The sequence below is a fragment of the Podarcis raffonei genome, chromosome 6, assembly GCF_027172205.1.
Source record: "Podarcis raffonei isolate rPodRaf1 chromosome 6, rPodRaf1.pri, whole genome shotgun sequence".
Taxonomy (NCBI): Eukaryota; Metazoa; Chordata; class Lepidosauria; order Squamata; family Lacertidae; genus Podarcis; species Podarcis raffonei.
Window position 1 is genome coordinate 59,464,870 of NC_070607.1, and position 13,494 is coordinate 59,478,363.

General features: G+C 44.1%; 1 protein-coding gene across 2 annotated transcripts in view; it reads right to left on the reverse strand.

Moving 5' to 3' along the window:
• The window catches only part of ELK4 (ETS transcription factor ELK4), a 35,068-nt gene extending 21,777 nt beyond the window's left edge, over positions 1-13,291 (reverse strand). For both annotated transcript variants that reach the window (XM_053393330.1, XM_053393329.1), the window contains exons 1-5: positions 13,068-13,291; positions 6,250-6,465; positions 3,675-4,556; positions 2,596-2,712; positions 643-742 (exon numbers count right to left, since the gene is read on the reverse strand). In XM_053393330.1, coding sequence (XP_053249305.1) covers positions 644-742; positions 2,596-2,712; positions 3,675-4,556; positions 6,250-6,456 — 1,305 coding nt within the window. In that variant the 5' untranslated portion in view covers positions 6,457-6,465; positions 13,068-13,291 and the 3' untranslated portion in view covers position 643. The remainder of the gene's footprint in view (positions 1-642; positions 743-2,595; positions 2,713-3,674; positions 4,557-6,249; positions 6,466-13,067) is intronic.
• Between the last annotated feature and the right edge of the window lie 203 nt (positions 13,292-13,494).

Here is a 13,494-nt window from a genome sequence, read left to right on the forward strand (position 1 = left end):
ACAATTTTGGCTAAAGGATACACAACTAGATCTTCTCTATTTACAGGCAACACCCTTAAAATTTTGCCCAGTTCTTCTATATCACTATAAAATGCTCCTGAAAAGTTTCCTCTTACAAAGAGATAATATATTTTCGTACAGCATTCCTGCATTACTAATAGAGAAATTATCAACCCTAAAACAAGCCTTAAAAAAAAACAAAAAATTTCCAAGTATTTCTTGGAATGCCAGCTTCCAATGGAGATTAATATTTTGATAGGTTATACAAGAAGCAAAGGGGCAAAAGGTTACCAGTCAAAAAGGAAAGTTGTGACTGGTATCAGCTGCTGCAGAGTCAATCATTGCATTCCACCCCCCTCAAGAAAAATCCCTTTACCAAGAGAAGCCTTCTTAAATCAGAAGAACCAGGTGAGAAAAGTGATCTTGGAGAACCGTCTCCAATTAAGGCGTTTCCATAAAAATTCCCTTATGTCTTGAAAGGAATTTTTGAAAAGGCATTTAAACCGGGAATAGCAAAAAAAACCAAGCCTGTTCATATCGTCTCTGTGGAATTGCAAACCCCATATTGAAAACCAGATTCCATCATTTCGATGAAACCACTTTATCTTGATTTCCACCTGTCCTTTTCCCAGAAGGCCATACCCTATGTCTTCTGCAAATCTGGGGAGAAAGGCCCAGGAGTGGAGGGCCCGTCCATTCCGGAAATCGTAAATGGTCCATGAGTATTCAGCACCGATGGAAACTGAAAAACAGAAACAGATGCCAAGATTGCACCAGTGTAAAAAGTTTTCTGTGCACTAGCATTTATCTTTTCCACCGATAGCTGGTGTGTTGAGACTATTCATTTCAGCAGAATAATTAACAATTTAACATTACCATTTCTAAGAAGCTCAAGTCTGTTCATACTTGCCTTTTCAGTTCACTACTCACACTGTAAAATGATTTACAGAAACGAATCAGGGGAGCAAAGCCACCAAAGATGACGTGGCGACAAATGCCTCCGTTTTTCTAAAATGGTACTATAACAGTTTGTCACTAGAGGGCGTTTTCACTGGGCCACTTTTGACTACAGTACATGACTGAGATAAAAGGCTATCCTGGGTTGAATTCTTTTACTCCAAAATGCTTGTGAGATTGTTATTTTTTTCTTCTGCCCATTAACAGATCAACTGGAAAACCTTTTTAAAAAGCAGCTTTGGACAGCTGTTCTTAGCTCCTGCCAGCACATAATATATAAATGCCACTTCAAGCTTCAAAGTTTGCTGTAGATTACATTGAGTATTCTCTCTCTCTCTCTCTCTCTCTCTATATATATATATATATATATATCTCATACGCATACCTGAACCTGCATATCACAACCTTGGTTCTTTCATCTCAGCATCCATATACAAGAACTGAGTAATTTACTTACGCCATTTTGATGTACACACCGCGTCACACAAATTAAAGATACAAGCTGTACCTTAATTTTTCTGAAAGGCTTGAATAATAGTAAAAAAATTGTACACCACCCTTCATCCAAAGATCACAGGGCGGTTACAACAAAAAAAATTACTCTTATGTACAGTGGTACCTCGGGTTACATATGCTTCAGGTTACATATGCTTCAGGTTACACACTCCACTAACCCAGAAATAGTACCTCGGATTAAGAACTTTGCTTCAGGATGAGAACAGAAATTGTGCTCTGGCAGCAGGAGGAGGCCCCATTAGCTAAAGTGGTACCTCAGGTTAAGAACAGTTTCAGGTTAAGAATAGACCTCCGGAAAGAATTAAGTACTTAACCCGAGGTACCACTGTACACAACATAACAACATACTCAATGTGTTCCTATTCAATCACTAAATGGTATCCTTCACCAGGAATCGGGTGTGGCACTCAGAGCGAACAATTATTTGCTCATCTTACCATTGGATTATCCCAATGACAAAACTATGCTTACTCTTCGGGATTAACACAAGGTCTCCACTGTCCTCATGTTCCATGTTTCATTAAGGATTTTCCATTAAAAGAACAAAGCTAAAAAGAACACATTAAAAGAACATTTTCCAGTCCATTGTGCTTAAACTGGAAGGCTTCCAGAACTAAGGGTACTGCAAAGTCTGGATTACATGGACTATTGTTAGCACTCACCCTCCAAGTCAGAATTGGAATAGCATGCTTTTTAAAAATTCTGGTTTGCAGTGCAAGTGTTAACCACAGTTTTCTGATTCACTGTCACAGCGTCTAAAGTCAGCAGTAAGCTGCAAAGTGAAAGTGAAACTGTGCAGAAGAGGAGGGAGCGCAGGAGCCCATGGCTTGTTTCTCAAATGGACAACCATCTGAATTGAGATGAACTTCTAAATGAACCTATAAGAAGAGGAGATATTTCTAATTTTGCAAATCTTGTTGGCTCTTTTACATAAGTCATCCATTGGTGGAGTAAGGGGGTTGCGGGGGGTGCGGCCCGCCCCTGGTGTCATCCCTGAAGGGGGGGTGACATCGCCCCCCACCCCCCTGGGATGCTTACCCCGCCCCTGGGTACACAGCATGTGCGGCACTCTGAGTGCCAGAGCAGCTAGCTCCACCTCTGAAGTCATCCACTAGAACTTACCTGGAAAAGGGTGTTAGCACCTTGCAATCTTGCTGGGCTGAGAGGGGCAACTGGACTGAGAGTGCTCCAGAAATGGATACTGGAGAGCAAGGGGCTTGGGGTCAGCAAAATAGGCGTCTGTGAGACATACAAAACAATGTCACAACACCAGTTTAATATATGAACTTAACATAAGAAACTCTTTAACACCTGAATTTCCATTACCAGCAGTATAACTAGCAAGCATTTAACACTTCCAAGCCATCGAGGTCACCTGGGCTTAGAATCATTGAATTGTAGAGTTGGAAGGGATCCTGAGGATCATCTATGCAAACCCCCTGCAATGCAGGAATGTGCAGCATACAGGGATCGAACTTGAAACCTTGGCACTATCAGCACCACGCTCTAAGGAAGCCAAGGCAGTTGTTTCAGCACCAGACACCCAAAATAGCAGGTGATCAAGTTTGGAAAGTCAATCCTTAAGTTTAATAGCTTTTGGTGAATGTGTGCAAATCTACAACTGAACATGAGCTAGACAGAACAGATTCAAGCAAAGATGGCCACTTTTAACAGTGATCTGAACTAATTTCTGACATCTAAGCTCTGTTCATGCTGTACTCACACAGCCCATACATAAGTATTTAAAAAAAACAAAAACATGCACCTAACCTTGCTGTATACTTTCTCTCTTTGAAATTAAGCTAGCACAGACACACTGCAAAAAGAGCATTACATTTGCATTGGCTTTTCGTGTATCCAAACATGAAAAATCAGCTTAGGAAGTTTGGCTCTCTCAAATGATTTTCATGCCACCCTTGCCAAAAAGTTCCAGAAATGTGAGGCATTCTGAGCTGACTCTATGCTCTACCTCCATCATGTAAAGATCAGTACACGTTACACTAAACACACCTTGGTCTGGTTAGCTATGTACCTGATCACAGGCAACAGGTTAGATTTCTATACAGCTTCGAAAAATCCCTGTCTGTTCACTCATAACCTTTAGAAAAGTTAGCACACCTCTTCTGAAGAGGTCATCTCTCTCCCATGCTTCCTTGCACATATACAGGATTTCGTTTAGAAGTAATGGAAGACAGGATTACCTGTGAAAAAAGTGCTGGTGTAAGAGAAGCAGTAGGGAGAGAAGGGCTTAGTATCCCCAGCGGACTTGGGTCACTGCCAGTAATGACCAGAGTGGGAGCAATTTCCAGCCCTTTAGGCTTTCTAGTTCGGCTATGACGAAACTCCTTTTCTAGCATGGAAGAACCCTGCTCTTTGAACTCCAAGACTTGGTTCTGAGAATGTTCCAGCTGCTGGCACGACACAGGCTCAGGATCTGTGTCTATAGCCAGATCAGAACTTAAAGGTGGCAAAGGAGACCTGGGAGGAACCTGGAGAGGAGGAGAAATGGAGGCTGCGGGAGGCGTAGGGGCGAAATTGGCGGTCAAGCATGGCAAGGATGTGGACGTCTCAGCTTTCGGTGTTACCAGGGACTCCAAAGCCTGGAGACTCTCATCTGAGCCAGAAGGGAGAGTGGAAGCAGCTGACAGAGTAGAGGGCGGCTGAGCAGTAGAGGCGAGGGGGGAGATCGAAAGCTTTTTGGAGGACACGGTCACAAATTTTATGACCGACGGTGTCAGATCCTGAGGACCTTTCCTCTCCACCGGTTTCTCAGTCGGGTTCTCCATATTGATTGGCTTAAAGAGTTTTACACAAGAGGAAGAGTTCAGGGAGTTCAAAGTGAATGAAGAATATAGGCCTGAGTGGATGTAATCATTGCGGCTGGAGGACTTTGCACAGGGCTGAGGCTTCTCCTTCCCACAGTTCTCCACGTCCTTTGCAGCATTGCTAACGTCTATCAAGCCCGCCTGAGACTCGGCATCACCCTCAATCCTGCCAACCGCTAAGGGGTCCATATTCAAAATCTCCGGGTAAGACACAAACTTGTAAACAAACTTCTGGCCATTCACTTTTTTGATGATGTTCTGTGGAAACATCAAACAATAAGAAGGCGTCAGGCACTCCCCTCATTTGAATTCTTGCTTCGGCGGCTCAACCCAAGGACGCCCCACTTCGAGAAAATTACTTACCTTTGTGGACAAGCCTAGTTACATAGTTATTATGTGTTGGATCCAGGCTAAGTTGCTAACACTTAATCAGCAATGACCAAGCCCCATTGATTTCAATGGAAACGAAGTACAACTAGCTTAGCCTGGATTCTGCCTACATTTATATCCCTCCCTTCCATTTAGAAACTCAGAGTGGCTTAAGGGGGTGGGGGGAGTCCTGGGTACTGCTCATCCCTTCAGTAATCAGGTCACACCCACAGTTAGCTTCAACAAGGCTACAGCATTGGCTGAATCCAGAACATTCACCGATCATGGAAAGTTTTGCCATTTCTCTCCTGTCTGGCCACCCACACACTAAAAAGCCCATCCGCAATGTGTATTAAATCATAATTGCCCTGAACTTATGTCACACATAATGGGCCCAGACTCAGTCTACTACCTACACATTTTATGGCCTTGATTTAAAAGGCAAGGAAGCTTAAGCCCAAATACTGAAGATGGGCACTGTGTTTGCATCTGTGGGCGCACTGTGTTACAGCACCAAGGTTAAGTACTCAAATGAGAGAAGATTTATGTAACTTTTATGTAGCTGATGGGAAATAAGCAGCTGACATTCAGCAGAACAACATGAACTGCAGCCACTTCAATGCCTCTAAGCTGTATTCAGCAACACTTATTTCCTTCTGTACTTACTGAAGTACTGAATTGTAAGTTTAATGAGCAAGCCAATGTTATCTCAACTTTAAGTTCTAATCTGCAGGCCTCCGGAACATTTATTTTCTTATCCCATGCACCCACACAAGGACAGTTTGCAAAATAAGATCATATGAAAATATCCCTCTTCCTTGTTCTTGGGTAGCACTGAATAGGCTCCTTCTAAGGGGGGGGAAGCAATGCACGTGAACAGGAGATGGGGTAACTTCCTATGTCGTTCACTATTCTGGAAAAGGCAATGCATATATATGTGAAGTAAAAGGGTGGGGGAGATTAAAGTCTACTTGAATTCAGACTTAAAACAAAATATTTTAGGATAGTGCCAAATACAAAATGGCATCACAGGAGTATAGCAAGTTGTAATGACTTTTGTGTTTTTAGGGCTTTCATTTCCCCGAAATTTGTACTCATTTTTGGCAACCTGACAGGTGATTTTCTTGGAAAGCCTCACTTAAACGTCTAAGACACTTAATAACTCTTTAGAAGTAGTTCAAGGCCTGAAAATCTAAACTCTAAGCCACAGAAAACAGCTCTCATGATACCCAAGCTTGTACAGTGGTACCTCGGGTTACACACGCTTCAGGTTACATATGCTTCAGGTTACACACTCCGCTAACCCAGAAATAGTGCTTCAGGTTAAGAACTTTGCTTCAGGATAAGAACAGAAATCATGCTCCGGCGGCGCAGCAACAGCTGGAGGCCCCATTAGCTAAAGTGGTGCTTCAGGTTAAGAACAGTTTCAGGTTAAGAACAGACCTCCAGAACGAATTAAGTACTTAACCCGAGGTTCCACTGTATAGCATTGCATTACCCTTGGAAAACAGAAAAGCTCATTAGGCTGAGGCAGAAGGAAAGGAGGGTTACACATCTGATACAAACTAAATGCTGGAGTTACCTTCACATAGTAATATCTGAGAGCACGACTGAGTTTGTCGTAGTTCATACTGGGCTTGTTTTTACGGATCCCCCAGAGGCGGGCCACCTCTTCCGCCTGCAGCAGCTTGAACTCTCCGTCATTGGAGGTCCAGCAAATGATATCCTTGTTCCGAGGCTCCTGGAGGAGTTGTAAAAGGAACTGCCACAAGGTGATCGCACTGTCCATAGCAGTGAGCTGAAATGCAGAAGAAGAGAAGCTGAGAAGATTCTCACAAGGGTCATGCACAATGCTTTTGGGGGAGGGCACATACCGTATTTTTTGCACCATAACACTCACTTTTTTCCTCCTAAAAAGTAAGGGGAAATGTCTGTGCGTGTTATGGAGGGAATGCCTACGGGTGGCATGCCTACGGATTTTCCTCCTCTAAAAACTACGTGCGTGTTATGGTCAGGTGCGTGTTATAGAGCGAAAAATACGGTACACATCTCTCCTAAAATAAATGGTATGTTTGCAATAATCAGTACTGCCGGAGGAGAAACACGAGTTACCAACAGAAACAAAAGACAAAAGTTTAGGAGGGCCACATTCTCTACACTGGGACTATTTAGAGTCTCATTTAGTTAAATCAAAACCGTTTGGAGAGCCACACTAACTCATTACATTTATCTATGAAAAGTCCCTCCATAAGTCTAGCTTTGCTCATCAGAAACTGTGCCAGTGCAGCAGCCAGATCAGACTCTTTGCAGAATGTTCAAAACAAAAATAGCACAAATAGCACACATAAAGCGAAACAGCCACAATTACAATTTACATTTTTTTCTCTTAAGAAAATGCATTACTACTGATGCTGGAGGGGCAAAGGGTGTCGTCTTGTTCAAGGATTGGCCACCATGTTGCTTTTTATTTTAGCACTCAAATTCTACTTCTGAATGAAACCTGAATTATAAAATAGAACACATTAGAGAAGGGATAGTCAGTGTGGTGCCCTCCAGATGCTGTTGATCTCCATCTCTCATCAACCCCTCCTAGCATGGCTAATAGTCAGGGATAAAGGGAGCTGTAATCAACATCAGGAAGCTACTACATTGGCCAGCTCTAGATAGATAATGAAAGGCGCCCAGGCCAATTTTCATATTATGCAAACAAATATACCCTTCATAAGCAACCACCAATCCTGGCTATCTGATGAATGTTCAAGTAAATCCACACATTTGCAAACATGTGTTGGGTCATAGTCACAGGTTACCACCTTACATGTACACCTGAAAAACTGCAGTGTCTGAACAGACAGAAACCTGCTACCACATCCTTGTTCAAAGAAGGAGAGATGAGCAGCCAGGCTGGTGCAGGCACCTTGCAAGTTCTAGCTTTAATATTACATTGTCCTCCAAACTCCTACAACTGAAGAAAGAAGGACAGGTGCCCAGTTAGATATGCAGCACACTGAAATAAAGAGGTTCTTCAGTGGTGGAAATATTCATCTCACCTAGCTCTTATTTCACCTGAGTGAAATTCACCATTGGCAAACCGTGTGGCAAAGTCCAGTCTAATGGGGGCTATCTTTTCCTCTCACACAGGCCAAAGCGAGATGTAGACACAGCAGAGGCTGTAGCAGCAGGACATATCGGAAGGTCACTATGAGGATGGAGCTGAAGTCTTGGCCCACCACTATCCTCAAGGTCCTTTCACTAAACTAACTGCTGAGATATACAAACTGCCACTTGCAGGGCAGGTGGTGCAAACTGATACCCAGAATAACTTTGGTAGCATGTACATATTACAGAATCAACACAAAAAGTAAGAAATAATTCTGTAGGAGAAACTCTTCGGCCTATTCAAAGGAGATGATGGAATGTAGTTGACTCTATAAAAGGATTCGTAGGACAATCTAGCATGACAAAACAGGGTTAAGCATTCCTAATTAAATTTTGCCTTGGGGAAGGTACTTCTCCCTGCTCCCCCTTTAGGTAGAGTCTGTCATTCCGTCTGTTTTTAATGGGACCTTGCCAAGGGAAGGACTCATTTAAAGAACTCAAGACAAACAGCACACAGATATGCAACACTAGCAGACTGTAGTTAAAAGAACAGGCCTGTGTTGAGTCTTTTAATCTGTTTCTTGCTGGATATTCAGAAGGAGCAGATCACAACCCCCCTCAACTCCACTTCTGACTAGAACCAACAGGATTATCTGCCTCAAGACACAACCAGGTAAGATAACTGAGGAACACCCAGTTTTACATGCAAAGGATCAACTCTGTCACTTTGCACTAATCCAGCTAAGAAACTAAGATTTGGTGTTTACTTTTCAGTATAGAAGCCACCTTTCTAAGGAACTGCTTACCGTTTTGCTTCTGTTCAGGTGGGTGGCGCTGTGGGTAAAACCTCAGCGCCTAGGGCTTGCCGATTGCATGGTCGGCGGTTCGAATCCCCGCGGCGGGGTGCGCTCCCGTTGCTCGGTCCCAGCGCCTGCAAACCTAGCAGTTCGAAAGCACCCCCGGGTGCAAGTAGATAAATAGGGACCACTTACAAGCAGGAAGGTAAACGGCGTTTCCATGTGCTGTGCTGGCTCGCTAGAGCAGCTTCGTCATGCTGGCCACGTGACCCGGAAGTGTCTCCGGACAGCGCTGGCCCCCGGCCTCTTAAGTGAGATGGGCGCACAACCCTAGAGTCGGACACGACTGGCCCATACGGGCAGGGGTACCTTTACCTTTTTAATGATGTCTTATAGGTAAAAAAACAACCTATAGTTATGCCACTATCCTATAGCTAGGACAAAAATACACATGCATCCTCACTACAGGGATGGGTGGGAGCTTTGTGCACTAGTACACTTTCCTTTTTATCCCTCAACAACTCTGATTCTACTCCAGCACAGCTGCAAAGGTATTCTTATTTACTAGACCTATTAGTTGCTTGTTACTTAAAAGGTCCCCAGGTAGTTTACATTGAAACGGAAGCATAAATTCAACTAAGTTGTTGCATGTGCCATGGAACAAGGTCTGCTCATGCAACTAAACTTTCCTCCCCTCACACACACCCCACCAGCTCTGGAGGGTTAGGGGGCATGGAGGTCCTATTATGCAAGCACGCCCCAGTCAGAGCTATGTTAAATTCCACCCCAAATAGCACTGACATTTTCATTCAACACCTGGTGCCAAAAGGATGTCAGTATGGGCTAACTTCAAATGGTGCCTGCACATTTTGCTTCACGACTTTCATTCTACAAGGTTTAGAGTCTAGGTCCCCTACTGGGGACAAATACAGCAGCAGCTCCTGTACCCCACCCCCCTTTGATGGCTCTGTCCTTGAATATGCCAAAATATGTATAAGTGATAAAGAAATAACGTTAGTGGCATTTAAAGAAGCTCTGTAAAAACTTAAGAAATATTGCAAAAAAGAAAAATAGATGTGGAAGGGTATGTCAAAAGGCAATAGCAAATTCAGGAAATGTGTAATTAAAAAAGTTTAATTCGGATGATTGTCAGAGAGGCTGAAGGAAGTCCAAAAAATGAGAAAATTTGTGGAAGTTGTAATGTGGTGTGATATGTATTTTTTCTTGACGGAAAATTAATTTTATATATATATATATATATATATATATATATATATATATATATATATATATATATATAAAAATAAAAGAATATGCCAAAACTATTCTCCCTGGGTGGCCCCATTTCAATGCCATCTTTTTTTTGGCACAGAGTCATTCGCTTTGTTATTATAGGGGGGAATATTTATAAATGCATCCTTATTGTAGTTTAGATATTTTTGTTTTAAGAAAATGCTGTGATCTCTGTAAGCATTTCCGGGAAGGAAATCAAAGTTCACAGGAGAAAGGGTAGGCTTGCAGAGCTGATTACAAATAGCTACCATAGCCTTACAGAGATCAAAGTCCTGAACGGAACTGCAAGATTTCAATGTTTTTAGCAGTTGCTTTCATTTTCCAAGTTCCTGGTTTGTATATGTACACATGCACGCACACACGCGCACACACACACACACCCCAGACTTCAGACTTCACACCACAAAAATGAAGCCCAAGGATTTTCATACAAATAACTCAGACACTGACAGTGCATCCCATCTCACCAATTGCTTTCAGAAGCATTTCTACAGGGATCTTGTGCACTCAATGAAAAGAGTTCTTAACATACTTTTTGCGACTTTTTCCAATGGAAGAGAGGTAGAAAAATCCCCATAATAAGCAAATTCAAGTGTTTGCAGCAGTTTGCAAACATGAACCCCTCTGCCAGTTTAAGTTTTCAAAAATATACATTTGTTTATTTTTCTAGTTTGCTCCCACCAACCACAAAAACATCCCGCTATGTCTCCCTGCTCCAGTTCCTGCCCACAACTACTGTCCCATCTCTTGGCCAGGTTAGCAGCAGCAAACCAAACACAACACAAAGCTGGGCAGCTGGGTATGAAGCAAGCAAAGTGGAGCAAGGGGTATTTTGCCACAATGGCAATAAGAAGAGGGTGACAATGGATGAGGATCACATGCAATGAAGCAAATGGGGATACTTAAGGAAAGATAGGACTCCCTTAGAACAGAAGCAGACTAGTTGCTGCAGGAGTAAAGTAAACTTAAAGGGAACAAGAATGTGAGGAAATGCAAACAGATTTTGAAAATCTGAATGGGGCAGAAAAGTAAGCATGTTGTGTAAGGGGGGAAATTTAGGAAGGGTCCAGAAAAAAGTAGCAATCTATGGGCTGAATGGATTTTACTATGGGGCAGTGGGAAGAAAAGACAATAGAGATTACAGGACACCAGGAGAGGAGTCAAATGGTAACAGAGGGACATGTCTGGGATGCAGAACTCAGATCACATAACACAGATCAATTATTATCTCTTCTAACTGGTTTTAGGAACCACAGGATTGTTATAGAAAAAGGTAATGGGCCAGAGTTTACCCATATATCCAAGTGTCTTGTTTATAGGTAAAGAATGCTAATTTGTGTTAACGACTGGAAACCAGAGGCATACCCTAGTTAGCTTCATAAGGTTGTGAGTTTAGCCAAGAATTTTATTGCTGAGCAGTAGGAGAAATGGCAAGGTGATATGAAGGCAGACCATGGGAGACTATGGAGTGTACGGCATTTATGTGTGTGGCAACATGATGCCACTATCGTGGCAAGATCAAACACAGAAGTGATTTATTTATATTTTTTACAGGGGGGAGCTGATACAGCTCCTTGCCAAGCCCTAAGTATGCCTCTGCTAGAAACACAGAACTAGGCTTAGGGTATAATTCAACCCCAACTGCCCACACTGGGGTATGTGTGTGTGTTTGGATTGCATCACTCCACTGGTACAGAGCTCCTTTTCCCCTCGCAGCAGCTGGTATGGGTGACAGGGCTATAGATACAGAGGTGTCTCTGCCACACTGTGCAGCTGCCAGGCCACAGTTCAGATTGTTTTGCCAATCAATCTGATCTTGTATAATGGCAGGCTCTGAAGGGGTGATTAACCTGTATTTGGCCTACAACTCACATCATTTGTGACCACTGGCCACACACGCTGGAGCTGATGGGAGTCCAACAGCTTCTGATAAGCCACAGGTTAGCCACCTTGATACAAGTCCAGATCATTTTCGCATTAGGAATTTCAACTAACAAATTATTTTTAAAGTCACAACCTCTTGAAAAACGCAAAAAGAGAAACTAAAATGAGCACAGACTCTTCTTTAAAGAGGTATTTGTTCACATGAGCATTACAAGAGAAGGGCTTATTCTTTCCACTCCCAAACTGTAAGTTACAGAGTGTATTTTAGGAAGGACATAACTCTGGGATAGCTGTGTATGACATCCCGTTATGACACACTCAACCAGTATAGAAGCTGTGTCCTCCTGAATAAACCCTGCAGAAATACCCAACACAGTTTACTCACATTCATGCAAATGCAGCCTCGGGTAACAAGAAACTGACTGTCATAAGTGCTAGAAACCAGAAGAAACAGACAACACAAAATAGGGGGACATGAACTCCAGGAAAGCCATGATGAAAGATTCTGAAAAGCGAGGCAGCTGGGAAGATAACAACATATTTGAGGAACCACATCTTAAGATTTCTGCAGAAACCAGAAGACAAAACTGAGATTAAATTCCATGGGCTGGGTCTGTAGTTAAGCCCCAAGGGATGCAGGACAATGTTATAAACATCAGTTATAAAGAAAAACTAATGGGCTTCTGCCAATATAGTCCAGCAGACAGATTTCAGCTGCTCGGGCCAGGAAGGCATTTCTGAATTATTGCTTAGCCAGAACTCTCACACCCATTCCCTCCTTCCTTCACCTGTAAAAAAAAATGGCAGTAGTTTGGGGCAGGGCTGCTTGAAACAAGCCAGCGAGATAACATGCTGTAGAGAAGCCTATGCACCAGCAAGTGGAACTAATGTAACTGGCAGCAAATGCTGACCAATTTGATTCTACTAATTACAGAAGCGAGTGGGTACAACACAGCCAAGTCTCTGAGTACAGTTGAGAGAAGGAATGGGAAGAAACCCATAAAGCAGCTGCAACAGAGAATGGGGGAAAGTGGTTAGCAGCCCCACATGGAACCACAAGGGCGGGCGATGGGGGGGGGTGAGCTTAACCTTGTACGAAAGCCCTAGCTTAGCCCCTGGATTAGTAACAAGGCGATTCCCCTGAGCATGGGCAGAGAGCACTTCTGCCAGCCTTCGAGGACGCAGCCGACCATCCCACCTAGGGAAGCAGAGGCCACCGCGCGGGCTGAGCGTCTTCCAGGGCGATCCTGGCCGGGCCGGTGGTGTGGCAACGGGGCGCGGGGCGGGACGGAGGTCGACGGGGAAGGGGTCCCGGCCCGGCACTCACCTAGGCGGAGCCCGCCCGCCCGCGCCAAGCGGTCCCCGTGCGGCGGCAGGTGCTGAGCTCCCTGCCGAGTCCCTGCCTTTCATGGTCGGGAGTCCCCGCGGAGACTCCGAGTGCGAGTCCCCATCCCTTCGCGGCCGACGCGGAAGCAGGAAGCCGCGTCGCGAAAGGGGGCTGACGGGGCAGCAGCTTCACTCCGTAGCAGGCGGACTCCGCGGTCTCATTACGGCCGCCGTACCCACCACTTCCGCCCCTCCACCCTCCCGGGAAAGGGAGGAATGGAACTTGCGGGCCAAGCCAATCGTAAGGAGGCGCAGTCGGAGCGTGGGCCAATGAAAACGCTCGGCCCGCCTCCCGCCCGCAGGGCACTGTGGGGATTGGAGTTTTTCCCCCTTCTAATAAGTGGTTGCTGGCTGCCTCTACAGGCCAG